Below are 27,359 nucleotides of genomic sequence, written 5' to 3' on the forward strand. Positions count from 1 at the left end.
CTGGCAGGAATGGTGCTGCATGGGCCATCCACGTGGGCCCCCAGCAGTCCAGTTGCTGCCCAGTTCCCTTAGGCCAAGGCCTGCTCTTAATTCTCACTCCGGCCAAAGGGGCTCAGAATCTGCAGGGGGCCGTCCTGGGCAGGGTAGTGCAGGGCAGGGCATGCCTGTCGGGGCCACCTACGTGCCCAGCGCCCAGCCTATGCTCGCTGCCCCTGCAGACATTTCCTGCTATGGCCACTGCGCGCCCGTGGCCTCTGCTCGCTGGCCGCTCACACCCATTCTCCGCCACACCAGCCAAGCCCCTGGGTTCCTCTGCGCGTCTTCCTAACCTCACAGCTGTGCCTCCCCAGCCCTCGGCCTGTCTGGGCTTCTTGCTGGCTGCCAGCAGCTGCAGCTTCCTGCCAGGTGCCCCTGCTGACCCTGTGTCCTGGGTCCCTGTCCGCAAAAGACCATGGCCAAGGATGGCAGCGCCATCTGAGTGGGGTCTCCCCGAGCCCTGGGCACCCCTGCTGCCAGTGGGGCCTGACGCGCCCGTGGGCTCGCAGCTCGGCAGACGTGCAGGGCACAGTTGGCGGCGGGGGTGGTGGGTCCTTTGAGGCCATCCACACCCAAAGGGGGACAGCGGGGGTCTCCACTCCCTCCCTCCATGGTCACCGCCTGCCTCCTTGCCTTGCTCCTTTCTACGGAAGTAGGTCTCAGCAGAGCACACAGGTCGGGATGAATTTGCCGCGGGCACCAGCCCAGTGCGTAGGCTGCCCCGGGTCCTAGCCAGGTCGGTGTGCCGGCAGGGCTGGTTCTTGGGGAGGGTGGCCCTGCCAGTTCTGAGACTTGGTGAAAATGGAACCTCACGGGCAGCTCCCTGCAGGGCTCGCCCCAGGGCAGGGCTAGCTGGTCCTTCCACCGTGCGTGTGGTGCCCACTGGACACGTGGAGCAGTGACCTACCTGCCCCCCCACACTCACAGGTTTGTACCCAGCAAAGCTGCCCGGAGCACTTCTGCTGGTGGATGCAGAGCTGCGGGCCGCGTGTGAACCTCTGCTGGACAGACAGCCGGCCAGCGTGCGCGCCCGCTCCCACGGCCGCTCCTCAGGCTCGCCGTCCGCGTCCCGGCTTCCGTCTAGACGGTCCGCCCGCTGTGAGCTCCGGCTCGCTGTGCCCTTGCGGGGCTGAGGTGAAAATGGCACAGGCTGAAACGGGGATCTGGAGTCAGCGGCGGGGGGAGTTTGAGCAGCGTTCACACGCTCCATCCCACCGGCCCAGGGGGCGCCCGGCTGTCCACACGCCCTTGACGCGGCCGGCGCTCCGGTTCCGACAACTCGGGTGAGTTTTGCTTTCACTCAGGTCGAACTGCGGCCCAGAAGTGCCTGTGGTCCCGGCGGGCCGGTGCTTCGCCCCCGCACACCACCGCCTGCGCGAGCGTCCCGCACGGGACCCAGGCCGGTTCCCGTGATGCTTGGCGCCGAGCTCTCTGCACTTTCCTTCCTTTCTCTTAGGTAAACGTCTGCAGGCAGAGTCGCTCTGTCCTGGTGCCAAGGACTTTCCCCGGGGGGCCGCCCCTCCACACAGCCCTCCACTGCCCTGCCTGGTCCTCTGTGCCTGTCTGCCCCTTGGCTTTACTGGGCTGGGTCTGCCTGACGACCAGTGACCTGAGCGCCTTCCGGCTTGCTGATTGGCTAAGCATAAATCTGTGCGCGTCTCCTGCCCGTTTTTATTGGATTAACTCTTATCTTGATTAATAGGAACTCATTACATATTCTGGATACAGGTTTTTGTCAAATATGTACTTACACTTTATTGACGGTGTCATCTGACCAGCAGAGGTTTTAATCTTAGAGGAGTTCAGTTTATCGATTTTTTTTTTATGGTGATACCTTTTTATGTTCTGAGAAATACTTGCCTACCCCAAGGTCACAGTGGTATTCTTTTAGATCTTCTAGAAGATTTAGTTTTAGCTTTTATGTTTAGATCTGGAACACGTCACAAATTGACTGGAGGGTCATCTCTCCCCATGGAGTAATGCTGGCCCCTTTGGTGGGAAAAGCGGTCCCCTGCCTGTGACTCTGGGTGCGTTTCTGGTGCCGACACCGCACTGCATCTTGGTCACTGCAGCTTTCATGGAAATCTTGAAACCAGGGAGTGTCCCTTTTGTCTACTTATCTTCTACCTTGGAAAGTCATCTTGGCTGTTCTACTAACCTTGCACCGGCACATAAATTTTAGAATCAGCGTGGAAAATCTACCCCCTCAACCCTCCCCCAAAAAGGCCGCTGGGATTAAAATGGAACAGCATTGAACCTCTCGATCAGTTTGAGCGCAGCCCAGTCTGCTCAGGCTGCCTAACAGCAGCACAGGCCAGGCTGCTGACAGGAGGGTGTTTCCGCAGGATGCCTGAGGTCAGACGTCCGGGGTTCTGGGGCCAGCAGCCTCCCCCACGTCCTCACAGGTCTCTTCTTCTCCTAAGGGTGCCATTTCTCCAGGATGGGGGCCCCACTCTTACGACCTCACTTAACCTTAAATACCTCCAAAACAGTCACACAAGGATCAGGGTTTGAGCGAGTTGGGGATGGTTGCGGACACAATTCCGGCCAGGAATGTGGACTATCTATCCCCTTACTCACATCTGCTTTCATTTCTTTTTCTTTTTTTTTTTTTTGTCTTTTTAGGGCCGTACCCACAGCACATGGAGGTTTCCAGACTAGGGATCGAATCGGAGCTACAGCTGCCGGCCTACACCACAGCTTACAGCAAAGCCGGATCTTTAACCCACTGAGCAAGGCCAGGGATCGAACCTGTGTCCTCATGGATACTAGTCAGGTTCATTACCACTGAGCCACAACAGGAATTCCTTTTTTGAAAAAAATTATTTTTTTCCTCTCCTCTTTTTTTTTTTTTTTTTGTCTTTTTAGGCCACGCCCACGGTATATGGAGGTTCCCAGGCTAGGGGTCTAATCAGAGCTGTAGCTGCCAGCCTACACCACAGCCATAGCCACGCCAGATCTGGGCTGCGTCTGTGACCTACACCACAGCTCATGGCAATGCCAGATCCTTAACCCACGGAGGGAGGCCAGGGATCGAACCCACAACCTCATGGTTCCTAGTTGGATTCGTTAACCACTGAACCATGACAGGAACTCCTCTCCTCTTTCTTAACAGCTGCTTATGGAGATGTACTGTCACAGAGCCACCCTTTCAACGTGTACAACTCCAGGTTTAGTATGGTGATGAGATGGGCAACCACTTCTAATTCCAGATCACGGGAGCTCCCTGGTGGTCTAGCAGGTGAAGACCCAGCATTGTCACTGCTGTGGTGCAGGTTCCATCCCCGGCCTGGGAACTTAAGCATGCCTGGGAAGTGGCCAAAAAAGTCTAGATCATGTAAACCTGCTACAATGGAAAAAATAAAAATCATTTAAAAAAAAGTCTAGATCACGTTTGTCACCCCAAAAAAGAACCTCTGCGGCCATCAGCAGCTGCTTCCCTTCACCCCGACAGCAGCCCACACGGGTGACAAGTCTGCTTTGGACTTGCCTTTTGGAAGCATTGCCGTCTGAGTGGCCTCAACCTCCATCTGGCCTTTGTGACTGACGGCGTCCTTTCACCTAGTGTCCTGTTTTGAAGGCGAACCCCTGTTGAAGCGCACCAGTGCTGCAGCCGGTTTTGGCTGAAGGCAGGCCCACTCCGCCCCGTCACCTGAGGGGCACGGGGCAGTCTCCACCGCTGCACGAAGGCCTGTGCCGTGGCCGCGACGTCCACCTTCCGGGAGGTGCCCGTCTTCAGTGCCTTCGCTCCACTCTGCCCCTCCCCCGGCCCTGAAAACCCCCAACCCGCTCGCTCCCTGGCGCCCGTCTGTGCTGCCGTGGGCACTGAGAGCCAAGCGGGCCTGCCAAGGGAAGGCAGAGGCAAGAGTGGGGGCGCGGCCGGTGTGGAGGCCCTGGGCTGCGGCGCGGAGCCCAACAGAGGGCCGGGCGCCCGGGGCTGGGAGGCGGGAAGCGGCGGGCGGGAGAACACCTGGTGCACGTGTCCCGGCGGCTGGCCCACGGGGGCCCACTGGCTCGGGGGCGTCACCTGGCACTTGGGGTCCCCGGCTGCGTGAGGAGCAAATGCCCAAGCCGAGGAGCCCCCGCCTCCGTTTCGTGGGACCACCGGGCGGGCGGGAAACAGGCCTGGGAGGGTGCCCCGGACACCGCTCCCTGCGCGGCCCTCGGACCTGGGAAACACAGCCGCGCAGCCGACGCTCTTTGCCCACAGCAGGGTCGCGACCCTCGGCGGAGGGCTGGGGGCACCCGCCTCCGCCCTGTCCCCATTCGGGCCCTCCGGGCGGTGCCCGTCCGGGTGCCCTGTCGCGGGGGCTGACCCGAGCACCGCCACCCTTCCAGAGGTCGCGCGGAGCAGGCCGAGTTCGCACCCCTCAGGCCCGCCCCACCCATGGCCCGCGCACGCGGCCCCTTTAAGGACTTGCTGCGCCCGCCCGCCTCCTTTTTCTCGCGCGTCGCTCTCCCCAGCGGCCCCGCCCCCGCCGGGAGCGCGCCTGCGTCACCGCGCAGACTTCGCCCGCGACCCGGCATCCGCGCCTCCGGGGTCGGAGCCCGCAGTCGCTCGGGGTCATGTGACAGGCGTGGGCGGGGCCCCCACCGGAAGGGGCGGGCTAGCGTGACAGCGGCGGCGGCGTCGCCCGGTCGATGCGGTCCTGGCCGCGCCGACCTTCGCCCTCGCGCCGCCGGGGCCGGAGCGAGCCAACCACTGCAGCGATCGGGGGCACGTGACGGGGGCGGGCCCTTCGCCGGAAGGGCGGGGCGAGGCGAGCGGCCTGGTCGCGCGGTAGGTGCCGAGGTCGCCGCGCCGCTGGGCGGGGGGAAGGGGCAGGGGGAAGGGGCGGCGGGGCGGGGTCCGAGGGCGCGCCTTCTCGCGGGACGCCCCTCCTGCACCCCTCCCCGGATGCTGCTCCCGGCCCCGCCTCCCCGCCGCCGGGCCTCCCCACGCACCCGCAGGTCGGCCCGACGGGTCCTTGGGCCGCGCGGTGCTGGGGGTGTGCTCGAGAGAGGGGCCCTGGCCTCGGCCGCCGCGGGTGTGTTGAGTCCATGTCGTGACCCTACACGTTACTGTTGGCGAGCGCGCCGGGGGAGGCTGGGCACACCTGCCCCGTCCGTCCCTCCTTCCGCCCAATGCAGCTGAGCCCTACGGCCCCCCAGGCGTCCTCGCCACCCGTGCCCCGGTGGGCGTTGAGCGACCCGGCCCCTTCCTGCCTGCGCACCTGCTGCGCGGGCGCCTTGGCCTCCTGGACACCGGTCTCTGGGCGGCGCCCCGCGCGGTGGTCAAGTCGCAGCCACTGGCTTTGCCCTCTAGAGGCTGCCTGTGGCCTGCGGGTGAATAGCAGAGTTGGCAGGGAAGAGGCGCCGCGGCAGTCGTGTGGAAAACTGATTTAAACGTAACGCAGACAGTTCCGTTCCTTCCCTTAACTCGGGGTGGGTGGGACAGAGCCTTGAGTGCAGCCTCTGCCCCGCTCAGCGTGAGAGTTATTGTCCATTTTTTAATTACTCCCCCAGAGTCCTTGGCCCCGCCTGGCACCTCGCCTTGAATTGTGGTATTTCACAGAAATACAGCAACCCCTGTGAGATGGTCCAGGAGGTTCATCTGGCAGAGGCCAGGCCGTGAGGACCCAGCCTTGCACCCACGTCCCAGTGCCCAGCACGCAGTAGAGCCCAGCACACAATCGTGAATACAGTCAAGAGCCGTGAAGTACCACGTGACCCTCCAGGTAGTTGCTTAGCGCCTCTGCACTCCGCATTTCTACACATGGAGCAGCAGCTCTCAAAGTTGGTGGAAGAGCTCACGACGTCGGGAGAACCCCAGCTGAGTCCTGGGAAGATGAAGGAGCTGAAGAAGATTTGCAAGTACGTCTGAGGTTCAGCCTTTCACGGTGACGGGCTGGCTCCGCAAGTCCTGACAGCCCTGGGAGGTTGTCCGGCTCCCCCTGGGGTCAGCCCTCCCCTGCCTGTCCCCAGGACGCCCATCTGCTGGGGAAGAAGCAGCAAAGGAACACTCCCAGGGCCCTGCGGCCCCCAGCCCGGGGCAGTGGTCCTGTCCTGAGGTGGGGAGGACACAGCGGGGCTGCGGGTTCTGCCTTTCCTACCACGTGAAGGAGGCTGGAGGTCAGGGGTGGGCTCTGCGGCTCAGCAGGACCTACCTGTCTGGTTTTTCCTGGCCGCCTGTTTGGCACGTGGAAGTTCCTGGGCCAGGGATTGAACCCGAGCCACAGTAGTGACAACCCTAGGTCCTTAATCGGCTGCGCCACAAAAGAACACTTGGTTTCACTTGCTTTGTTTTGAGGACCTACCTGTCTTTGGAACGCGTACACCCCCCTCTTCCCTCCCAGATGCGGGTGCATAAGCCGAGGCGGGTTGCTGTCATCCTTATTCTGTATTTGCAAAACAGGGGAGCTTAAGCGAGGAGTGTTTACATTTGGGTAAAAACCTGAGATCAGGTTTCACCGCACACCCCAGAAAACCTCCAAACAGCGGGGCTTAAAGAGTGGAGGTTCCTGGGAAAAGGAGCAGCAAGAGCGGGTAAGGGTGTGTGCCCGCCCCTCCTAGGGCAGAAGTCCCCGGAGCTTTGGGGGTAGGGCCGGCAGCCCTTGACCCAGCAGCATGGGCTCTGGCAGTAAAGTCTGTCTCCTGCCTGCCAGGCGTGGGGATGGACATGCCTGTGTCCCGGTGAAAGTAGGTGCCCAACACCGAATCTCACGCCGCAGGGCAGGAAGTGGCCGTCTCTTGGCCAGCCTCAGCCAAAGAAGTGAAAACTGCGCTTGGCTTGGCAGCCACACCGAAACAGGCAGGGGATTTGGCCCGTGGGCCGTCTGTCCTCCCTGCTCCAGGGGACTGGGGGACGGGCAGAGGACTGCGAGGCCCCCCTTGCGGGTGTGTGTCAAGCACTTGATGAGGGCGGTTCTGTCCCCAGGTCTTCAGAAGAGCAGCTCAGCCACGCCTACCACCTGCTGATGGCCCAGCTCCGCCAGGACCACGCCGAGGTCCGCCTCTCCGCCTTCCAAGTCCTGGACCAGCTCTTCACCCGGTCTCACCAGTTCAGGATGCTGGTTGTTTCCAACTTCCAGGAGTTCCTGGAGCTCACGCTGGGCACCAACCACGAGCGGCCCCTGCCCCTCCCCAGGGAGGTTGCGCAGAGGCTGAGGCAGGCCGCCACTCAGGCCGTCCGTGGCTGGAACGAGAAGTATGGCTCAGCCTATAAGAAGCTGGCCGTGGGCTTCCACTTCTTAAGGCACAGCAAGCAGGTGAGCAGGCCTGGCACGGCGCTGCCTGTCCTGGAGGAGAGGCGGGCCTGGCCCTGGGCACTGGGCAGGGGCGTGGGTGGGTGGACAGTACCCAGCATGGGCCGCGGGGGCTTCTGAGACAGCCGTGTTGGCGCATCCCTGTGTGTGGGTGGTGCTGAGCCTTTGGGCTCTTTCCACAGTGAGGGGAGGGCGGCAGGCAGAGCCAGCTGCTCACGCGCAGCCTCCTCTGCGGCCGCCTTTCCCAGGCCATCCCGGCTCTCTTTCCCTGAGTCCTGCCTGGGCCGCTGTGCGCTCTGGCCAGTCTGGGTGGATGAAACCCGCCAGCATCCCCCACCTGCCACAGCAGCTCGTGGCCTCTCCCTGCTCTGAGCCCGTGGATCCTACCTTTCCTGAGGCTCCTCTCGGGCCCCAGGACCCTGGGCGCAGCCAGCAGCCTCCTTCCCGCTAACGGGAGGGGCCGGCCACCTTCCCGCTTGCAGCAGAGGAGGCCGGCAGTCTGGGCTTCTCGTGTCTTGTTAGGGAACACTGCTGGTTGTGTTCTTTCCCGGGGTGAAACATCGGGTGTGAGCTTGAGGTGCTCGGGGCTGGGGCTGCGGGGCTTCCCTCAGGCTCGTTTTTGTGTTTTGTGTTCATGGGCCGCACGAGAAGCACATGGGGGTTCTCAGGCTAGGGGTCGAATTGGATCTGCAGCTGCCGGCCTACACCACAGCCGTAGTGATACGGGATCCAAGCCGCGTCTGCAGCCCACACCACAGCTCACGGCAACGACGGGCCTTAACCCACTGAGCGGGGCCAGGGACCGAACCTGAGCCCTCACGGGTGCCGCCGGGAGCTCCTCGGGCTCGTTTTGCCTCTAGTTTTCTTTGGGTTCTGTCGAGTCGGGTCTCATCTTCACCTCAATGTCTCAGGTGGACTTTCAAGACGTGGATGCTAGGACTCTGGCGGAAAGGAAGCGGGCGGAGGAGAAACAAAAGCGACTGGACAGGATCTACAGGGAGAGGTCGGAGCGGGCGGCCAGGGAGATGGAAGGTGAGCTGGGACTGGCCCTCCGCGCTCTCCTGCGCCCGGCGGCCCTGCCGGAGCTGAGTGTCCGCGGTGGTCTGAGCCGCCAGGGGCCCAACGCCCCTCGGCTGCGCCGCCGTGGTCTTGCCGGCCTAGTCGCCAGCCCCACCGTGTGCCTCCCGCAGGCAGGCCTTCCCGCGAGGGGCAGCCCTTCCTGAGGGGGGCAGCCGGGGTGCGAGCAGCGTGGGAGGCAGCAGGGTCAAAGGCGCTGCCGGAAGCCCAGCCTCCCGAAGGCCTAAGGCAGGAGCTGGGCGGCCCCAGGGAGCTCCCAGGCGGGACAGTGAGCTGCGCTCGCCCCGGGGAAGCGGTGCTTGTCCGATGGTGCTCTGGCCACGGAGGCATCTCACCCGTGTCCACCGATGCCACCCGGCGTGGTGGCAGCATAAGGCAGGCCGTACCGGGACCTCCCGGAGAGTGGCCTTGCGGCAGCCGGCAGGCAGTCTCGGGCAGGGGGTGTGCAGCTGCAGGTGGCCGGGCCATCCCAGGCCGTCCCAGGGCGGTGGCGCGGCGCTGCTGGTGGGACCCAGCGGGCCTGTCTTTTCTCCCAGAGATGACCGGGGAGATCCGGCGCTGCCTCACCGAGGTGGAGAGCTGCTTCCGACTGCTGGTGCCCTTGGACCTTGGCCTGAGCCCGGGGGCCGCCCTGCCTGCCGTGGCCCCTGCTGCGGCTGAGGAGGGTCCCCTGGACCTCGGCGACGAGGAGCAGCCCTGCTGCAGCAGGTCCCTGCCCCCCTGTGCACGCTGCCCGGGAGCCGTGGGCGCGGGGGTGCTGCCCTCGGAGGATGAGGACAGCGACCAGGAGGAGTTCGTGCGGCGCCACGGGCTGGGCTCCCGCCAGTACACCCTGCACGTGGAGCTGTCCTCAGGTACTCGCTCTCCCGGCTGTGCCCAGGCTCTGCCACGCCGGGCCTCGTGGCCATGGGCCTCGGGGAGACTTCTGAGCTTGGGCTTCTTGGGGCCACGGCGGGGGTGGGGGCCTAAGGCTGCGGCGTCTGTGGCCACTGGCCCTGCCGTGACGGGCAGCATGGTGCGAGGGCGGGCCTGACGCTCTGAGTGGTGGGGAGCCTGGGGGGCGGTCAGAGGGCGACGGGGACGAAGGATGCTGTTGAGAAACACCGTGGCCCTGTGTTTGTCCTGAGAGGTGACACGCTGGCCCCTATGCCAGCCACCAGCGGGAGAGGGGCACCAACCATCGGTTCACCACCTGTGGCGCAGGCCCCTCGGTGGGGGTGGGTGGGGCTCGGGGAGACCTGGGTCCCCAGCGTCTTGAGCCCTGCAGGCCCCAGTGAACCATTGCCAGTGTGCCTGGGCCGGGGACACAGGTGGCACACAGGAGGTGGGACCCGGCAGAGGGTTGCCTGGGTGGGCGGGTCTGGAGCGAGGACCCCCCCCCCGCCCCCCGACGTGGAGGGGCACAGCTGGGGCTCCTGTCCTGAGGGCAGCGTCAGCCTGGTGTGGAGGGAGGCGTTGGGGTCAGGCCGGCTCCACCTCGGCCTACAGCACAAGGCCGTGAGCCTCCTCCCTGGGGACTCCTGGCGCAGCGGCATGGGCGGCAGTACGGGTGGCCCAGGCAGTGGTCTCCCCGTGACCCGCGTGCTCGTTGCAGACAGCCTGAGGGTGCGGGAGGACGAGGACAACTTGGCCGTCATCCACGCGGCCCAGGACGCGCTCAGGCTCGTCCAGAACAAGTTCCTGCCGGCCGTGAGCGCCTGGGTCCAGGTGGGCTGGGCGCGGGCGGGGGGCAAGGGCGCCCTGGGGCAGGGAGGGTGCCTGGCCCGCCGAGTGACACCCCGCCCTCGCAGCTCTTCACTCGCGCGGGGACACACGGGGGGCACCTGGAGGGCGCCATCGACCTGAAGGCCGAGCTGGAAACGGCCCTGAGGAGATCCCGGGAGCTGGACATCGTGCCCCAGGGGCCCCGCCGGAGGGAGGTGAGTGCCGCCGGCCAGCTGGGGACGCCAGGGGGCCTTCCCCTCTGACCGGAGCTCGGCCTGGGACGGTCCGTGCTCCTCCTCGGTGGGAGCCGTGAACCCAAGGACCCGAGGCCGCAGCCAGGCTGTCCCCATAGGCAGGGGGGCTGGGACAGGATCTGGGCGGGAGGGGGCGGGAGGTGGAAGGGGACCTGGGGAGGGGCACTCAGGGCCCCCGCGTTTCTTCAGGGGCTGTTGCCAAGGATGCCCGCAGGGCACAGGAGCCGGAAGGCCGCCTTCTCGGGCTCTGGGGAGGCGCTTGAGGCCGCCATCTGCTGGGCGTCTGTTGCCACCTCCCAGGCACCACGAGGGCCGACGGGGGGCTGGTCCTGTGAGGACTGCGTCCGCAGCAAGGCGTGTGGCGCGGGGGCAGGTGTGAGGCCTGGTTCTGAACCCTGAGCCTGACCCCAGGCCCCCGCGCTGACCCGGAGCCTCAGAGGTGGTGGCATCCAGGTCCCCTCTCGTGGGCCTTTGTACCAGAGAAGGACTGAGGGAGAGAGGGGTCCCTGGAGTGGCGGGACCCGTTCGGGGACTGGGAGTGGGGACTGGGAGCCGAGAGCGGCCGGCGCCCTGGGCCTCGGCTCCAGGCCCGGCCCCCGGGGGCTGGTGGCCGGGAAGGGCGCGTGTCTGGGCGTGCGGCCCGGGAGCCGGCAGGGGGCGAGCTTGCCCTTCTCCTGACCGCGGGGCCTGGTCGGCGGCTGGGGGCCTGGCCTGACTCCGCGGCTGCGGGTCATTTCCTCCAGCACTGGCTTCGCTCAGGAGTGGGACGGGACGGGAAGCAAGTGCTGTGCCTTTTGACCAGGGTGCTTGTTTCGGTGGCAGAGGGGCTGTGGTCCGGGGAGGGGTGGGCCTGGTGGGCTCGTCCCAGCAGGTCTGGGGATTGATTTCTGCGTCTCGGCAGATGCGGTCGCAGCGCCAGGGCAGAGGCGGGCCTGGGGGCAGTGACCAGCGGGGGGCACCGGGCTCTGTCCTGTGCACCCCTTCCGGGCCTCCGAGGCCCCGCCTGCCCTGCACGAAGGCCGCTTTTCTGTAGCTGTGTCTGGTGGGGCTAGGGCGACACACCTAGGCGTGTAGTGGGCGTTCTCGAGGCAGCGCGGGCTTCGGGCAGAGCCAAGAGGGGCGACTAAGCCGGGGCAGCCTGCCCTGCTGGTCTGGCAGGAGTCGAGCCAGATCTGGCCACAGAACCTCCTGTGTGGCCTGACACGGCCCGGTCCTGCTCATCCCACAGCCCCTTGAGGGTCACTGGGTGAGGCCAGCTGCTGGGGTGAATCTGAGGAGCTTCCTGGCAGCCCCAAAGCCCAGGGGGCACGTGGCCACGTGGTCAGGTCAGCAGACTCACCCGAGGCGATGGCAGGCAAGGAGGCTTCTGAGGGCCTGAGCCGGGGTGGCCCGGCGGGTCGCGTGGTGGAGGACTGCAGCGGGAGAGCGCAGCGAGGCCCTGTCAGGCGTCCCCACGAGCTGACCCCGGCGGCCCCAGAACCCTCGGAGATGGTGCTTGTCCTCGGCCCCGTCGACGGAGTGATTGGGGCGCCCCGCTCAGGCAAGCCGGCTTCCCAGAGTAGCCGCCCCCGCCTTGTCTGCACCTCGGCGCCGAGCTCGGAGCCAGGCCTGCTGACGGCACTCGCTGGCCCGATGCTCCTGGCTCCTGCGCACGTGTGAGGCATCAGGGACGTTGGTCCCGTGCCTGCCCTTTCCCCGCTGGCTTGGCGCAGGCTCGGCTCCGGACTGCGGGCTGAGCTGGGAGTGCGGAGCAGCAGCACGGGTGTCCGTGTCTTAGGGCTTTAACACCCTGAAACCTGGAGGCCCGGGGCGCCCGGGCGCCACCCCGCTCGGGGGCCTCCCACTTCAGTGTTTGGGTCGCCGCGTTGTCTTCCTGTGGATGCAGCTCTTCTGTCCTTGGAGAACATTCAAGCCGCTTTGAGTATGTTTGGCCTTGTGGTTTCTAGAGCGCCTGTCCCACCTCGGGGGGAGGCGGGCCAGGGATCAGTCTTAAGTGGATCGATGCGGAGCATCCTCGGGTAGATTTAGTTTCCGGCCAGGCTGCTCGAGAGAGCTGTAATAACCCGGGGCTGCTCCATTTGTTAAACTGATAAAAATCCGTTGAAAACTTTTAAATTGCCTGCAGTTTAATTACGTGGCTATGACCACCACTTACCTTCTCTTGTGTAATTAACAAAATATTAATCTCCCACCAACTGGTGACTCAGAAAAAAATAATTGTGAGCATCAGTCCGTCAGCCGTCGGCGGTGCGGGCGTTTTCTTGGCTTCTGGCTTGCTTGCTTGCTTCCGAGGCCGCGAGGCCGGGCGCGCTGCTCTCCTGCTCAGCCCTTGCCGGGCTGGGGCGGCCGCCCGGGGCTTTGTGTACAGACGCATCCTCCCTGCAAAAGCGGAGCTCAGGCCCCCAGAGCAGGTGAGGCTCGCCGGCCGTGGGTCGCCCGCTGCCTTTGGCCTGGGCGGGTGCGCAGGGCTGCGCCGGACCGCGGCCGCGCTCGCGGCTGTGTGGGCCGCGTGTCTGTGCTGCTGGGGCTGAGCGCTGGCTCCTCATAGGCGAAAAGCTCAGAGCGGGGCTGCAGGGGATGAAATGTTGACCACGCGGCGCCCCAGGGGGCAGGGAAACTCCATCCGCGAGGCGGGACCTTGGCCTCGGCCGGGCCAGTAAACAACCTTCCTGATGACGCGCTCCCTCCACCACCATCATGCCCAAGGCTGCCCTGCGCTGCGACGGCTGGAGCCGGGGCGGCGTCTGCACGGTCTCCCTGTGATCCGAGGACCCAACGTCTTAGCTGCTGGGGGCCAGCCCTCCCCACCCGCGGCCTCCGGGCTCTCCCTGCCCGACACCCTCCGGGGCGGCCCCCAGGTGTTCCCGTGTGGTCCCCTCTGCTCCAGAACTAGCCGAAGGAGCTAGGCTCCCATCCGAACCCCATTTAGAGATGAGCAGACCGGGTCTGGGGCCCTTGCCTGAGCCTTCTGGCCAAGGCTGAGCGGCCCACAGCGACCAGCGCCCTCACGTAGGCGGAGGGCCGGCATCCGTCCGGGGCTGGGAGCCCCGGGCGGGGGTGTCCGTTAGTGGAGGGCGGGTGGCCTGGGTCCCCTGCCTCCGCCAGCCACGACTCCTGGGAATCGGGGTGCCCAGCCTCAGCCCGACAGCGGATGTCCAGACATTGGGATGACCTGAGGGGGCAGTGATGTCCTCCCGTGCCCACAGCGGTGCCGGGCAGCTGGCAGGGCTCGGCCATGCAGCGTCCTCCTTCTGCGTGGCGCGAGCAGGCGAGAGGGAGGGTTACTCTGGGCCGGTGGCGCTCAGGCGCTGCAGGAGGTAGGTGCTGCTCTGCCCGCCCTTGTGCTCTGCCCCGCGAGGTGGTCCGGGCAGCGGGGATGCGCATGAGCTATTGGCCTGGCCGGGCAATTTGCACGGCCTTCCAGGGAGGCATTAGCATATAAATAGCAGGGCCACGACGAGCCTCACAGCTGAGCACGTTTAATTTTTAGTTTATGAGAGAGGCTGGGGCGGTGAAGGCGTCGCCATCCAGCTGGGGAGACAGAGGCAACCGGGGCTCCCTTGTCTGACGAGGCCTGACGTCATCTTTGTTTTAAAAAGAGAAACGGACGCACATGAGACTGAACAAAAGTGATTTCTCGGGTGAAAAGGGATGGAGACGGCGCCCGAGTTTATTGCATGCCCAGGATTTATCTGGCAGCCCGTGGGCCCCGTGGCGGGTGGCAGGCCGGGCGGGTGGCAGGCAGGCAGGGAGGGGGCTCTTCCCCTCCCGCCCGCTCTGGTGATTAGCAGCCCCAACCCGCCACCCTGGTTCCCTTGTAGGTTTTAGCCATTTCATTGCTTGTTTAATTATGACCGTGGAGCCTCATTTTTCTAAATCCTTTTAACTGGGGGTGAGAATCAATTGGCGAGAAAGCAGAGGAAGGCTGGTGCTGCCCGTGGGGCCTGGCCCGCTCCCTCCGAGGCGGCGGGACTTCAGCGTCAGGGAAGGTGGGCGCACCAGGGGCGGGCAGGTTCCTCGGGGTCTCTCTTCGCCGGGGTCTCTTGGCCGCTGGAAAGCCCGGCTCCCTGAGCCGGCCCCCCGAACCGACCGCAGGTCTGGCCCGTTCGGAGGGCTCCCGCCTTCACCCCTTCCTCCTGTGCCCTGCCCGCTCTGCCCCAGCGCCCCCACCCGGGCCCCGGGCTGGCTTCTGACCCGACCTGTGGCCTTGCCCCTGGGGGAGCTGCCGCTGCTCCCAGCCTCAAGCTTTCCAAGGCCTGGAGAGCTCTGCCTGCCTAATGGGTGTGCGTCCTCTGAACAGCCCTTGGCCCTCTGGGGTCCTGGCTGCGGGGACTGTGCCTGAGGCCATCGGGCGCCCCTGCCCTCCCCGAAGGCCCCGAGCAGGCCGCTCTCGGAGGCCAGGCGGGCCTCACGGCCTCAGCAGCCCCTTCCTGTCGGCACTGATTGAAGAACCGAGAGGAGCCGGGGCTTCGTTTCCTCATGGGAACGGCCGGCTCGAGTTGGGGAGAAAGAAGGCACGATTCCTAATAGTTGGCGAAGGGGCCAAATATCTTTTAGGAAATGAAAATTTAATAAAAGGTCCCCGGTGAAACGCAAGGGTGTGAGCAATAAGCATAATATTTTATGAAAATGGCCCCCATATTTAAGATGGGGCGCTGTGTGTTATGCACTGTAGCCGCGAGTCCACGTCTACCTTTTAGGAAATTAAAACACATAAATTCTGTTTAGTGTTTGATGCGCGCTGCGCCCGCCGGGCCGCGGCGCCTCGAACCTTGGGCTGCTCTCCACCTTTCATAAATTCCTGGGTGGATTCCGCACAAAAATAATTTTCAGGTCCGCGGCTCATTGTTATTCAAACGTGATGGATCGTGGCCATTTGCTCGGCTCCGGAGTTAAGTGCCCCTGTCATTTCCAAAGAGTATAATTGGGACGTTTCACAGGTCAGCGGTGGAGACAGGCCTCCCTTTTGATCAGTGTTAGACTGATAACAAAAATTACAGTTTCCAATGATTAATGTCTCTCTGCTTCCCCACCACTCGCTGCGGGTTGTGCCCGAGCGCCGTGCGTTTGCATCTGATTAGGCCTCGCGGGCAGCTCCTCTGCGGCTTCCCGGCTCGGCAGAGTGGCCAAGGCTGGCGGCCACCACCGCCGAGCCTGGCTCTGTGGCCGCGGGCACCTGTGGCCTGGCCGGCCTCCGGCCCTGGGGGCCAGCTGGCCAGGCCCTCCAGCCCTCATCCAGGTGGCTGCTGCGCCGCCGAGGCCGTGCCGTCGAGACTGACCTGTCCGGTGGTTCCGGCCACTGGCTGGTCTTAAGCAGGCAGCCGTCTTCCTGCCGTTTCCATCAGGTTGGGCCCGAGAGGCCTGGAGGCGGGAAACGGCCCCCAGCTGTTTTAGGTGGGGCCAGAGCTCCTGGGCGCCTTCCTGCCACTCACCCTCTAGGCGGGACCTCTGGGGTTGCTGCCCGCGGCCTGTCCCGGGGGTGGTGGGGGGCGCAGGGACCTGTGCGGGCCCGGGAGGGCAGGTTCGGAGCAGGAGGGCCGCCAGTGCTCGGTTCTGTTGAGCACGGCCGTCAGGCATCCCACTTTGGGCAGGGCCCTCCAGCCTCCACTGGGTGCTCGCTCCGTGCTCAGGGCCCCTGCCGCTCCCGCCAGTCCAAGCGCTGCCCACAGCACTGGAGCTGGGGGCGGAGGCAGGCGGGGAGGGCGGCCTGGTCCAGAGGAAGCTTTTTCTTCAGTGGCGTTTCCAACTAGCTGTTCTCAAGGACAGAATGTTCCAGAAGTGCTGTGGTCACAGCGGCACCACTTGGGCCCCTGAGCTGGCCCAGGGGTAGGGCTGGTGCGTTGGCCTGGCTGGAGCTGGACGCACGGGCTGTCAGCTCCGCCCCTGCCTTCTCGGGACCTGCAGCCTGAAGGGGCTCTATGGGGCTGGAGTCTCGAAGGGTCGGCCTGTGAAGGAGGCCTGGGGGTGGCCTCCGGCGGGTCTGTCCTGCTGGACGAGAACCCCAAGCTGAGAGGGTCTGTGGGAGCAGGTCTGGGGCTCGGACTTCTGCCGTGGTTTTCACAGGGGGCTGCGGGTGTTCCCACAGATGGCGGCCCCGGGGGACGAGGACGAGGACGAGGACGACGAGGACTTCGTGGAGGTCCCTGAGAAGGAGGGCTACGAGGCCTGCGTCCCTGAGCTCCTGCGGCCCCCGTGCGGTGAGCAGCCGAGCTGCGCGGGAAGGGGGTCCCTCTCAGGGCCCTGCCCCTCAGGGCGCGACCTCACGTCCAGTCTGGGGCCCAGCAGGCCGGGAGCTGGCTGTGGCGGGTGCTCCTGCCTGTGCCGGGTGGGCCCCGGTTCACCTCGGCCTGGCCTGGCCGCGACTCAGAGCAGCTGTCCTCGGAAGCCCCACGTTCTCTCTGAGGCCACCCTCCCTGGCTCCCACTGTCCCCTGGCAGGTGGGCCTTCCCGCAGTTCCCGTGGTCGCAGCCAGGCTGTCCCCGGAGGGCAAGGGCCAGGGAGGCCCCTGCCCGGATACAGGCCTGTGCCCAGCCCCCACCCTGCAGCTGCAGCCCACCCACAGCGAGGGGCAGCCCTCTGCGCGGTCACAGAGGTCTCTGTGCTTGGATGAGTCTGGGGCGGGAAGGGCACCCATCGAGCAGAGGGCAGGTGTTGGCCTGAGGGGTGACCCTGCGATGATGGTTGAGGGGCTGGAAGGCGTCGATGGCAGGCCTGGGGGGAGCCCCCCATGTCCTCCAGGCTCCCCTGCTGCCCAGCTGCCATTTCTTAGTGTCACAGGTAGGGTAGAAGGCGTCGTGCACCCCATTTCTGGAGTCACGGGCTTGGCGTCTGGCCCAGAAGCAGCAACGTACGCGGTGGCCTTAAACCTGAGACCTCTGCTCCCGTGTAGAATTTTCTTCTTTCCGGAGTTCTCCTTGTGGCTCAGCGGAAACGAATCTGACTAGCATCCACGAAGATGCAGATTCAATCCCTGGCCTGGCTCCGTGGGTTAAGGATCTGGCGTGGCTGTGGCTGTGGTGCAGGCCGGTGGCTGCAGCTCCGATTAGACCCCTCGCCTGGGAACCTCCATATGCTGCGGGTCCGGCCCTGAAAAAAAAAAAAAAAGACAGGCTTTTCTTCTTTGCAAACAACCTCCCAAAGGCACATCTGCACAGGCGGCATCTTCCGTCCAGAGGAGGCAGAAACCCCAGGACTGCGCGTGGCTTCTGTGGGGAAGTAGGCGAGGGGGTTTGTGTCGGGGTGTGTGAGATGAGAGGTAGCTTTCTTAGAAAAGTCGAGGTGATTAGGTGATTGGAGGGCAAGGACGTGGCCCATTGGGGGTCACACCCCCGCCACCCGGTCCTCGTGCTGCCTGAGGGTGCGGCCGCCGGCCCGCTTGCCCTGTGCCCTGGCCGTGCGGACCACACTGACCTCGCCGTCCCTGCCCGTGGGCCTCCTGGGACCACTGGGCCGCTTCCCATGCCCTCTGGTCACCTCTGCCCTTCCAGATGCCTGGTTTCGCTGCCTCCCCACCTGGTGAGGCCTGGTCCCCTGCCCGGGACCAGCAGGGGCACAGGGGCCGTGAGGCACAGGGACTGCCCTCGGGGTCTGCCCTGCTGGCCCTGCTTCCAGGGAACCCCAGCCCCACCAGGAGGCTGTCTCCTGGCGCCGCCAAACTGGCTCTCACCTTCCCTGCCAGGTGCTCTGGCAGGACAGAGCAGAGGGAGGCTGTGATCCCTGGTCACGGCCGTCGGGGAGTACTCGTCACCGGACCTCCCCCCCCCCCGAGCCCTGTGGTCTGTCCTGCGGTGGCAGGTGCCGTGTGGCCTTGCCCATGGCTGTGCCACAGCCCCGTTGCCTGCACCTCCCTGCGTTCCTCGGCAGAGGGGCCGGGGGCCTTCCTTCGTTCCCTGGCGGGTCCGGGTGCAGGCAGGTAGGACCGGCCGCCCTGGCGTGGTAAGCCGCTGCTGCCCAGCCTGGCCGAGGCCAGGCCATCCCTGAGGCGCCCGTGTCCCCACGTGAAGCCACACGGAGCCCTGGAGCCTCAGGCCACGGGTGAGAAGTGCCAGGCGAGCCAGTTCATAATACTAGTTTATATGCCGTCACTGTTTTTTCAATTAAACGCGGTGACTGCAGTGGATTGGCCCTAAATCCCCAGTCGAGGAGAGGCCGCGTTTCCTTTCTCATTTCTTTCTCTGAATTTTCACTGAGGGGCTTTTATCTTCCCCTTAATCCTGCCATTTCTGCCAGGACATAATCTCTTTCTCAGATTTACATTTTAATTACAAGGCCAGCTGAACTAGGTAAAATCAATACTGTCAGGCTCGCAGCCTAAGTTCGCGCGAAGCCGCAGCCTCTCTTCCGATCGATCTGTCCCGCCCTGTCTGCTTCAGCGCTCGGGCAAATGGGTGCCACTCAGCCGCTTTAGACAAAAAAAGGGGGTTTGGGCATTTTTATGATGCTTTTGGAAAGCCACCGCGGGAGCGCGTCTGAGCCCCGGTCCCGCGCTTGAGCCAGATGCCGCGGCCGGGAGGTGCGGCTGGCGGGACCCGACCGCGACTCTGGGCTCTGGCTTTCCCGGGCGTGGGACGCCCCTGCTTTGGCTGTTCACTTTGAAAGTGTGTCGTGGAGATCGGCTTCCTGCAGTAGTGTGGGTGGCAGTGTCTCGGTGCCCTGAGTGCTCGTCCTGCCTCAGCACGCTCACCCGTCTCGTTAATGGTTAAAACAACACATCAATGAAAAATATATTCCATTCTTGTAACTCTTAGGAATTCTCTTATTGATCTTTGGCTGTGATTGTATCCAGCCGCGTAAGCGCCACAGCGGCCACTTCCCAGTCCGCCCCCCGCGTGTGGGGAGCGTGGCCGTACCGGGTCGGTGCCACTTGGTAAGGCTGCGTGGTCCGAGTCCTGGGTGGGGGCGCTTGGGAGTTTCTGTGTCGGCGATGGGGCCGGGTGCCCAGCTGCCTTCTGAACACGCGCACGTCCCAGGCCTTAGAGCTCGGCGCTCCTGCTGCCGGGCGGCCAGGGTGGACCCCGAGACGCAGGGCCGGCTGGCCTTGCAGGGCGCCCAGGGCGGGTGCAGGCAGGCGTGTCCGTGAGGGGCCAGGGTAGGCCTTTCCGGACTCATGGGCTGCGTGTGGTCTCTGTCGCAGCTACTCCCGGGCCGTGCAGACGGCCGCTGGCAGGTGTGGGGCCACGCGCAGGGCAGGCTGCGAGCCGCGTGCAGACCCCGGCCAGGTCCCCTGCCCCGTGGGCGGCCCCAGGGCCTGGCGCTCCTGCCCAGTTCTCTTTCTGTGTCCTGGGAGGGACTTCTCAGACGTGAGGCCCCGCTAGAGAGGCCACCCTTGCGTGACTTTAACCTGTTGAGCAGGTAGGGGCAGCCAGCTGACTACGCCTTCTGCTCAGTCGGTGTCCTTTTGCTGCCCTTTGCTCGGTTTATTTGCCAGATAAACGTCTCTTCTGTTTTTGTTTCTTTCTTCATTTGTTTATTTACTTTTGTCTTTTCTGTTTGTTTGTTTAGGGCTGCACCGGGGCACATGGAGGTTCCCAGGCTAGGGGTCAAATTGGAGCTGCAGCTGCCGGCCTGGGCTGCAGCCACAGCCACGCGGGATCCAGGGACGTCTGTGAGCCACACCACAGCTCATGGCAACCTGGATCCTTAACTCATGGAGCCAGGCCAGGGCTTGAACCCGCGTTCTGACAGAGGCGACGTTGGTTCTTTACTTGCCGAACACAACAGGACCCCCTTCTGCTGGTGTTCAGTGTATGAGCGAAACGGGAAAGATCCCTATGCTTCCGGTGGTCGTGCTGCCCTCTGGAGGGTCGTGCCCACTACCCCCTGCTGTGCGCCTGGGCGAGGGCAGGACACACTCACCTGTTCCCCTGGCTTCCAGCCATCACGCTGGGTCACCCCGATAATTCCGATGGTTGGGAGGGGCGGGTCTGATGTGCTGGCCTTCACCCTGCGTGTCTTGTGCTCCCTGAGCGTAAAGGTCAGGTCACGTCGAAACCCTGCTAGGCTGGGTGTGAAAATCGGACTTCGAATGTCCTTTCCAGGACCTGCCGCCCGAGGGGCGCGTACGGCCTTGGGAGGAAGGCTTTTCACCCGCTTCTCTCCGCCTCGGACGCCCTGCCGTTTCCCTGTGCTCCGCTGGCCTGGTCTCCTCCTGTCTCCCTCCTCCTCCTCCGCCAGCCTCTTGGTCTTTCTCTGACTCCGGGAGGGCGGGGCTTGCTTCTTCCTCCCAGTTGGCGCGTCTCCTTTTGGGACCGAGGAATGAGGGGCTGACGCCCGTGTGTTGGCCCTTCGTGCCTGTGAACGCAGAGCGAGCGCGCTGCCCCCTCCAGCCCCGCTGGGAGGCGGCGTCTCCCCACCCCCCGCCGTCTCCCGCCCGCTCCTGCTCCCCTTCGTGGGTCCCCAGTGGTGCGCGACTCCAGCTCCTTGTCCCTCGTTCTCCGGACACTCGGTGTCTTTGCTCCCCAGGCTCCATTCCTGGCAGCAGCGCCCCATCTGGAGGAGGAAGTGTTTCTTGCAGGCCCTGGGCTCCTGCCCGAGTTTGGGGCGGGACGTGCCGCGCTCAGCGTGGAGTGGCCCCCAGGCCCTAGTCCAGCTGGGAGGGGCTGGCCAGGGTCGAGATGGCCCGGGAATCGGCCCAGGTGGGCCGGTGGGGCGGGGGGAGCAGGGCGAGTGGGGTCCGGCCGTGTCGGAGAAGCTGCCCTCACCCTGCGCTGGGACCTGGGCACGGACGCTGGCCCTCAGAGGTCGCTTCGCTGGGGGCCTGGGCGGTGAGGAGCCCACCTGACTGCTGGCAGGGCAGGTGCTGTTGGAGGACCCGTCCGTCTAACATGTGCTGTGGCATCACCACGGAAGCAGGCACGGTGCTGCCGGAGGTCGTCTGGGTTGCGGGGATGGTGACGAGGCTGGGCCGCGTCTCTGTTGCAGGACTGGAGGAAGGGCCGGCCACGCGGGGCTCGCAGGCGAGGAGGAGGAGGACCAGGAGCACCGAGGAGGCCCACGACCCCACCTCTGCGGCAGCCCAGCCGCATCGGCCCCAGCGCCACCCGCCCCCGGCCTCGCCCCCGAGCCCCAGGTGATGCCCGGACTCCCACCTCTGCCCAGGCAGGCCCGCCTTTGCCCACGAGGCGGCCCCGCGTGCTCCCCTGGCCAGGCTGCTGGGCCCGGGGCTCTGCAGCCCTGGTGTGTGGGCCAGGCCGCAGGAGAGGCCGAGGCTCTGGGGTCTGAGGGGGCCGGCGTGGGGGCTGCAGCTCCGAGGCCCCACCCACGTGGTCCTGGGCCCGTCTTCTCAGAACAGCTGCCCTGGGCCCAAGCCCGAGGGGGCAGAGGTCACGCTCAGGTGTGCTGACCGTGACTCCGGGGCTGTGGCCGCTCAGGGCCACGTCACTGAGTTCTGTTCTCTCGTCTCCAGGGTGCCACCGGGGCCAGAGGAGGCGGAGAAGCTGGCGGCAGAGCGGGCCCGGGCGCCCGTCGTGCCCTTCGGGGCAGACTTGTGCTGCTGGGGCCAGGAGGCGGCAGCGGCTGGGTCGATCGTCAGGCGAGTGCAGCCCCGCCAGGGCCCGGCACCCGCAGCCCGCCCCAGCGGGTCACGCGGCCCGGAGGCCTGCGGACCCTCTCTCCCTGCTGCTCCCGGGGGGTCGTCCCGATCGTTCTCCCCGACGGTCGGGTGTCGGGTGTCGGGAGAGCAGGCAGGGTCGTCCGCCAGTCCCACCCCTTTCTGGCCCAGCGGCTGCTCCAGGCCGTCTGGTCCTGAGTGCAGCCTCCGCAGGGGCCGGGCTCTATGGGGAGCTCCTGGGGAGCCGCTCCCATCGTGTGCCGGCCCCGGGTCTAGGCCAGGCCGGGGCTTTGGGGGCGGGAGGTCGTGTGCCTGCGGTGCCCCCACCATGCTCTGGGACTGCCCGTCCCGGGGGCCCACCACCCTCCACCACCCAGCACCCGACAGCGCTGAGAGTGCGGTCCGCCTGCAGGTCGGACTCCGAGCACCGTTTCTGGAAGCCTCGTGAGGTGGACCTGGAGGGGGACAGCGCTGCCGTCTCAGAGTTGCTCCGCAGCCGCCGCATCACCTTCGCGGGGCGCTTCGAGCCTGTGCAGCACCGGTGCCGCGCTCCCCGGCCCGATGGCCGGCTCTGCGAGCGCCAGGACCGCCTGAAGGTGGGGTGGGGGCCCGGGAGGGGTGGCTGCTGGGACCCTCCTAGGGCGGGGGTCTGGGAGCCCGACAGCCGCAGGATTGGGGTGCTCTGTGCTGTCCCGGCCCCGGGCTGGCCCGGCAGCTGCAGAGGCAGACTTGGGCGCCCGGCGGGGCTCCGTCCGTCTCGGAGGGCCCCTCCTCTGAGGGTGTGTGACCGGAGGGTGGGCCGCGTGGGCAACCCCCCTGAGAGAGCCGAGCCAGGCCCCCCCAGCCCCATCAGGACTGCCTGTCCGGTGCCGCAGTGCCCTTTCCACGGGAAGATCATCCCGAGAGACGATGCGGGGCGGCCCCTCCACCCCGAGGACCAGGCCCGGGAGCAGAGGCAGCAGCTGCAGAGGCCGGGTAGGTCTGGGGACAGGGTGGGGTGGGCGGCCCGAGGCATCTGCGGGCATCACCTGTGCCTCCTGCTTGGTCATTTCCCTGGGGTGTGTCCAGGGCTCGCTGGCCCAGGGCTGGCAGGACCCTCAGCTTCCGGACAGGAGACGTGAACCCACGGCGGCCGGAAACCAGCCTGCTGCCCCTTGTCTGGGTTCTTTGGCTGCTTCTAGATGGAGGAGGAGGCCGAGGCAGGGGGAGCGGCTCCTGCGCTGGGTGCCGGCTCTCGCGGGTGCCGTGTGCGGCAGCAGGAGGGCTGCGGGCGGTGAGGGCCCTGCGAGCTGTGCGCCGGGGGCGCAGGCGACGTGCTGCCCACGGCCCAGCCGCCTCTGAGCACCCCGGTCCTCCCTGCTTGGGCCCTTGTTTTCCGGCCCAAAGGCCAGTTTTGTGCCAACAGATGAGGACTTGAGCCCCTAGACGCGGTTCTCGGGCCACGTTCCATCCTGGCTCACATGGCCCCGCTGTGTGGTGGCGCAGGCGGCAGGCTGGTGGCCCCCAGAGGCCCCTGAACAGCCAGGCCGGGTGGTGACGCGCAGAGGCGGCATCCGTGGTGGGCAGCGTGAGGGCACGGTCAGGGTACTGGGCACCCAGCGAGACCGCCGTGACCAGGGACAGCTCTGCGGCCTGTGGAACCCGGGCTGGGGTCTGGAGGCCCGGCCGCCCTGGGCCCCTTTCTTCGGGGAAGGGCCAGGCCCCCGGGGCCGGACCCCCGAGGCAGAAGGCGGCCGTGTCCGTGGGGCGGGGCAGGCGCGCGCGTGGGGCTCCCGCCGCCCGTGTGGCCTCTTGGCGGGGCTTCTCCTTTTGTCGCGGGAGACACACGTTAGGATCGGCCTCAGCCAGGGCTGGGCGCCCGGGCCCACGGGCCCGGGGGGCGGCGGGGAGGGGCCCTGACCCCGCGGATCGGCCGGGCGCGCCTTGCCTGGTGCTTCCCCTTCAGGAGCAGATGAAGTGCGAGTCTGCTGTCAGCCCCGAGCAGCGGCCGGTCCCGCAGCCCTGGTGACTTGTTAACAACAGGTAGCGGCGGCCGCTGGCCACTCAGATGTGAAATAGCGTCTCTCTACTAACGACGCGATCGATGCCGCCTCCCTCACCCGGTGGGCAATTTTCTTTCCCCGGCGCTCAGCTCGGGGACAATACGCGGGGCTGCCGGCCGTGGGCGCGCAGCCCGGCCACGCGGCGGCTGCTATTGATTTTCCTCCCAGGCTTTTAAATTGCTCCTGCGTTTCCCTGAGGCGGCCGTTCCATCTGCGCCGGGCGCCGGCGTTTTCCCCTTGTGTTTACACAATCGCTCCGTTCACAGGGGCCTAAACTGTGGCGCCTTCTCATCACGCGGAGAGAAACTGTTTGGACGGTTTCCCTTCATCTCGGATTAATCGCTCCTGTGGGGACCGCCGCCCCTGGTCCTCGGCGTGGCAGGTGCACGAGGCGGGGGTGGGGGGGGGTCGCCGCAGCCTGTCTGCACCCCCCCTCCCCCCGGGGACGCGCCCGCTCCCCACCCACCTCTGCCCCGGCCCTTGGGGCTCCTGTTCGCATGGTGGGTGCCAGAGTGCCACATTCGCGGCCTGGGTGGCCTTCCTGAGCCAGGCTGGGCGGGATGGACACCGACGCTCAGGCCGCCGCGTGCCCAGCCCAGGAAGGAGCTGTCAGGGCCGGTGCAGAGGGCTTGAAATCCCGCCTTCTGACCCCGACACCTGTGCCCCCAGGTTGGGACGCCCCCCACCTAGCCACGAAGGCTTTCAGTCCTGGCCGACAAGCGCCCTGACTTGGCTCTGGTGCAGCCTGGGGCGGCCGGACCCCGCTGCTGGTGCTGGGGGCTTTGTTTCCCCTTGGAGCGCCCCCTGTGGCAGCCCTGAGAGGGGCCACGGCGGGAAGAGCAGGGCCGTTTGGGTGAACCGACACCCTCGGCGCCAGGGTCTGGGGTCAGGGTCCCTTAGGACCAAGGAGAAGTCTGGCTGGCCTTGTCCCCTCGGCCCTGGCTGCCTCTGCTGCACACACCCTCGGCCAGCAGATGGTCACAGTCCAGCCCAGAGGCTGGCAAGCAGCCTGCACGTGGCACTGTCCCCTGGCCACCGCCTGAGGGGTCAGGGGACACACCCACCCCGGCTGCAGGGTGCCGGGGCCTTGCCTGCCCGGTGGTAGGGAGGGGTCAGGCCCAGGTGAGCTCAGTGTCAGGTGTTCTCTGAAACCTCGGGGTCTGTTTGCAGCTTGGCAGGACCCCGAGTTCATGAGGGACGTGGAGGCGGCCACCGGGGTGGACCTCGGCTCGTCCAGGTGCAGCAGGAGAGGCAAGGGCGGCAGGAGGAAGCACTCGGGCCTCACGGACCTCAAGCGGCAGGCCGACACGGCGCGGGCACGCATCGCCAAGAAAGTCTTTGCCAAGTAAGAGCCCCCCGGGGCCCACCCCAGTCCCGGGGCCTGAGGTGCTGGAGGCCAGCGCCTGGGCCCCCCACCCCCGCCCCGCGCCACACGTTTCCCGTGACCACCAGCCCTGCGGGCGGGAAGAGCGGAGCCCAGAGCCGGTCACCCTGCCACCGGTGGGGCCTTGCTGGCAGCCTGAGCACCGTGGCCCAGCAAGCTCGCCCCACGTCTCTCCCTCCCCCGCTTGACCAGGAAGGGCTGCTCAGTGCCTGAGGCACCCACGTGGTGACTTCAGGAGAGCACGTCCCCCAGGGTCTCAGCTCCAGGAGGGCGGCGCCTCGTGCCGCTCCGAGCACCGGCTCTGGGGGTGGCAGTTAGGGGTCAGGGTCAGGGTTGGGTGTCTCCCGGCCCAGCTGCACCTGCCTGGCTGGTGGGGACCGAGGCCCAGAGTGGAGAAGCCCCCAGCCCAGCACCCCGCAGCCCATCCCAGCGCCGTGGGGGCCAGAGACACGGGTGCCACCTTCCCGGGCCGGCTCTCCCAGACCTGGCAGGGCTGCCCGCGCGGGCCAGCCTCTCCTGAAGATGCCCCGAAGGCGCTCGGCCCAGCGCACCGGGCAGAGGAGGTGCTGCCAGGGACGCGGCCTGAGTCGGGTGGGACTGGAGAGCAGCTTTGCGGCACCTCCTCACTGCCAGCACGGTGCGCCTACACCGGTGTTCGGGGGAGGGCTCGGCCCCCAGGCTCAGGCACGAGGCTGGTTTCCCGAGCCTCAGCCGGGGTGGAGGGCATCCTCGGGGCTGAGGGGGGGCTCCTGGCGGCCATGTGGCCTGGGGCTCTCTTGCGGGAGGCCACTGGGAGCCCTGGGCACTGCCCTCGGCCTGGCCTCCCTGCTTCCTCCCAGGCACTGGGTGGGCACAGGCTGGGCTGGCTGAATCGGGCATGTCCTCCCACATCTGCCTACGTGCTGTGCCCTCGTCCTGGGGTCCGGCCTGGTGCTGGCAAGACTGAGGGGACTTGGGAGCTGCCCTCAGGGCTCAGGGAGTGATGGGAGATGCCAGGTCTCGGCCAAAGTCACTTTCGGTGGCATAGCCACCCACCATGGTCTCTGGCTCTGGGTGGGAAGCGCTGGCTATTTCCGAGCTGTGTCGCCCGTCCTTAGGGAGCCTGCGAGGGGTCTGAGTGTGGCCGCCCCCAGGACCCGTGCCCGGTCCCGGCTGGGCTGCCGTCAGGAGCCCAGAGCCCTTTCAGGGTCTCCTTGACCACAGCTCGCTGTGTCTCCCTGCAGGGCAGCTGTGCAGAGAGTGGTCACAGCCATGAACCAGATGGACCAGAAGAAGCACGAGAAGTTCTCAAACCAGTTCAACTACGCGCTGCACTAGGGGCCGGGCCGCGCGTGTCCGGACACTGGGCGGCAGCTCTTCCTCTGCCGACGCGCCAGGGCAGGAAAGCAGACCCGGGCCCGCGGGGTCACAGCGGCCACCGCCGCAGCGTGGGCTGAGCCTGAGGAAGCCGTGCCCCTTCTGATGCTCGTGGCTGCGGGCTGTGGGTTGTCCCTGCTGCACGGGCTGCTGCCTGATCTAAGCCCTCGCGCCGTGCTTCGGAGTCGCTGGGCGCAGCCCCCAGCCCTGCTCCCCAGCCTTCTGTCCCGGGGGAACCCTCAGAGCACCTCGAGGAACAGCCACACGTTGACGTGGCGCGAAGAGGAGGGCGCCGTCCCGCCTGGCATGCGCAGCTCTGAGGCCTCCTGAAGCGGTTGCTGGGCAGGGAGCAGAAAACGACCGCCCTTTGTCGGCTTAGAAGCAACCTTGCTGGGAGTCCCCGCTGTGGCTCAGCAGGTGGAGAAGCCAACTGGTGTTCATGAGGACACAGGCCTCACGCGGTGGGTTAAGGATCCGCCGTTGCTACAGGCTGAGGCATCGGTCGCAGACGTGGCTCGGTTCCCGCGGGGCTGTGGCTGTGCCGCAGGCCAGCTGCTGCAGCTCCCATTCAACCCCTGCCCGGCCGGGAGCTTCCCTGTGCTGCGGGTGCAGCCTCAACAAGGGGAAGAAAGAAAAACAACAGCCTCATTGCGACGTGCCCCGCGTGCCCTGGCCTTCGCCCTGTAAAGCACACGGTTCAGCGGCAGTAAATCC

The 27,359-nt window shown here is 66.1% G+C and overlaps 1 protein-coding gene across 3 annotated transcripts; it reads left to right on the forward strand.

The window, feature by feature from the left end:
• Positions 1–4,753: 4,753 nt before the first annotated feature.
• UVSSA (UV stimulated scaffold protein A) lies at positions 4,754–27,113 on the forward strand. Of its 3 annotated transcripts, none has more exons than XM_047799113.1 (14): positions 4,754–4,816; positions 5,591–5,889; positions 6,953–7,283; positions 8,192–8,312; positions 8,894–9,211; positions 9,952–10,064; positions 10,148–10,276; positions 16,401–16,512; positions 21,236–21,383; positions 21,720–21,845; positions 22,276–22,459; positions 22,739–22,838; positions 25,076–25,250; positions 26,513–27,113. In XM_047799113.1, the coding sequence occupies exons 2-14, from the start codon at positions 5,792–5,794 to the stop codon at positions 26,604–26,606; spliced, it is 2,049 nt and encodes a 682-aa protein (XP_047655069.1). In that variant the 5' UTR covers positions 4,754–4,816; positions 5,591–5,791; the 3' UTR covers positions 26,607–27,113. The 3 variants fall into 3 exon arrangements, with proteins under 3 accessions (XP_047655069.1, XP_047655068.1, XP_047655067.1); XM_047799112.1 differs by having other exon boundaries at positions 4,779–4,816; positions 5,542–5,889; XM_047799111.1 differs by lacking the exon at positions 4,754–4,816 and adding an exon at positions 4,867–5,423 and having other exon boundaries at positions 5,542–5,889.
• The last annotated feature ends 246 nt before the right edge of the window (positions 27,114–27,359 follow it).

The sequence above is a fragment of the Phacochoerus africanus genome, chromosome 10 (assembly GCF_016906955.1).
Source record: "Phacochoerus africanus isolate WHEZ1 chromosome 10, ROS_Pafr_v1, whole genome shotgun sequence".
Taxonomy (NCBI): Eukaryota; Metazoa; Chordata; class Mammalia; order Artiodactyla; family Suidae; genus Phacochoerus; species Phacochoerus africanus.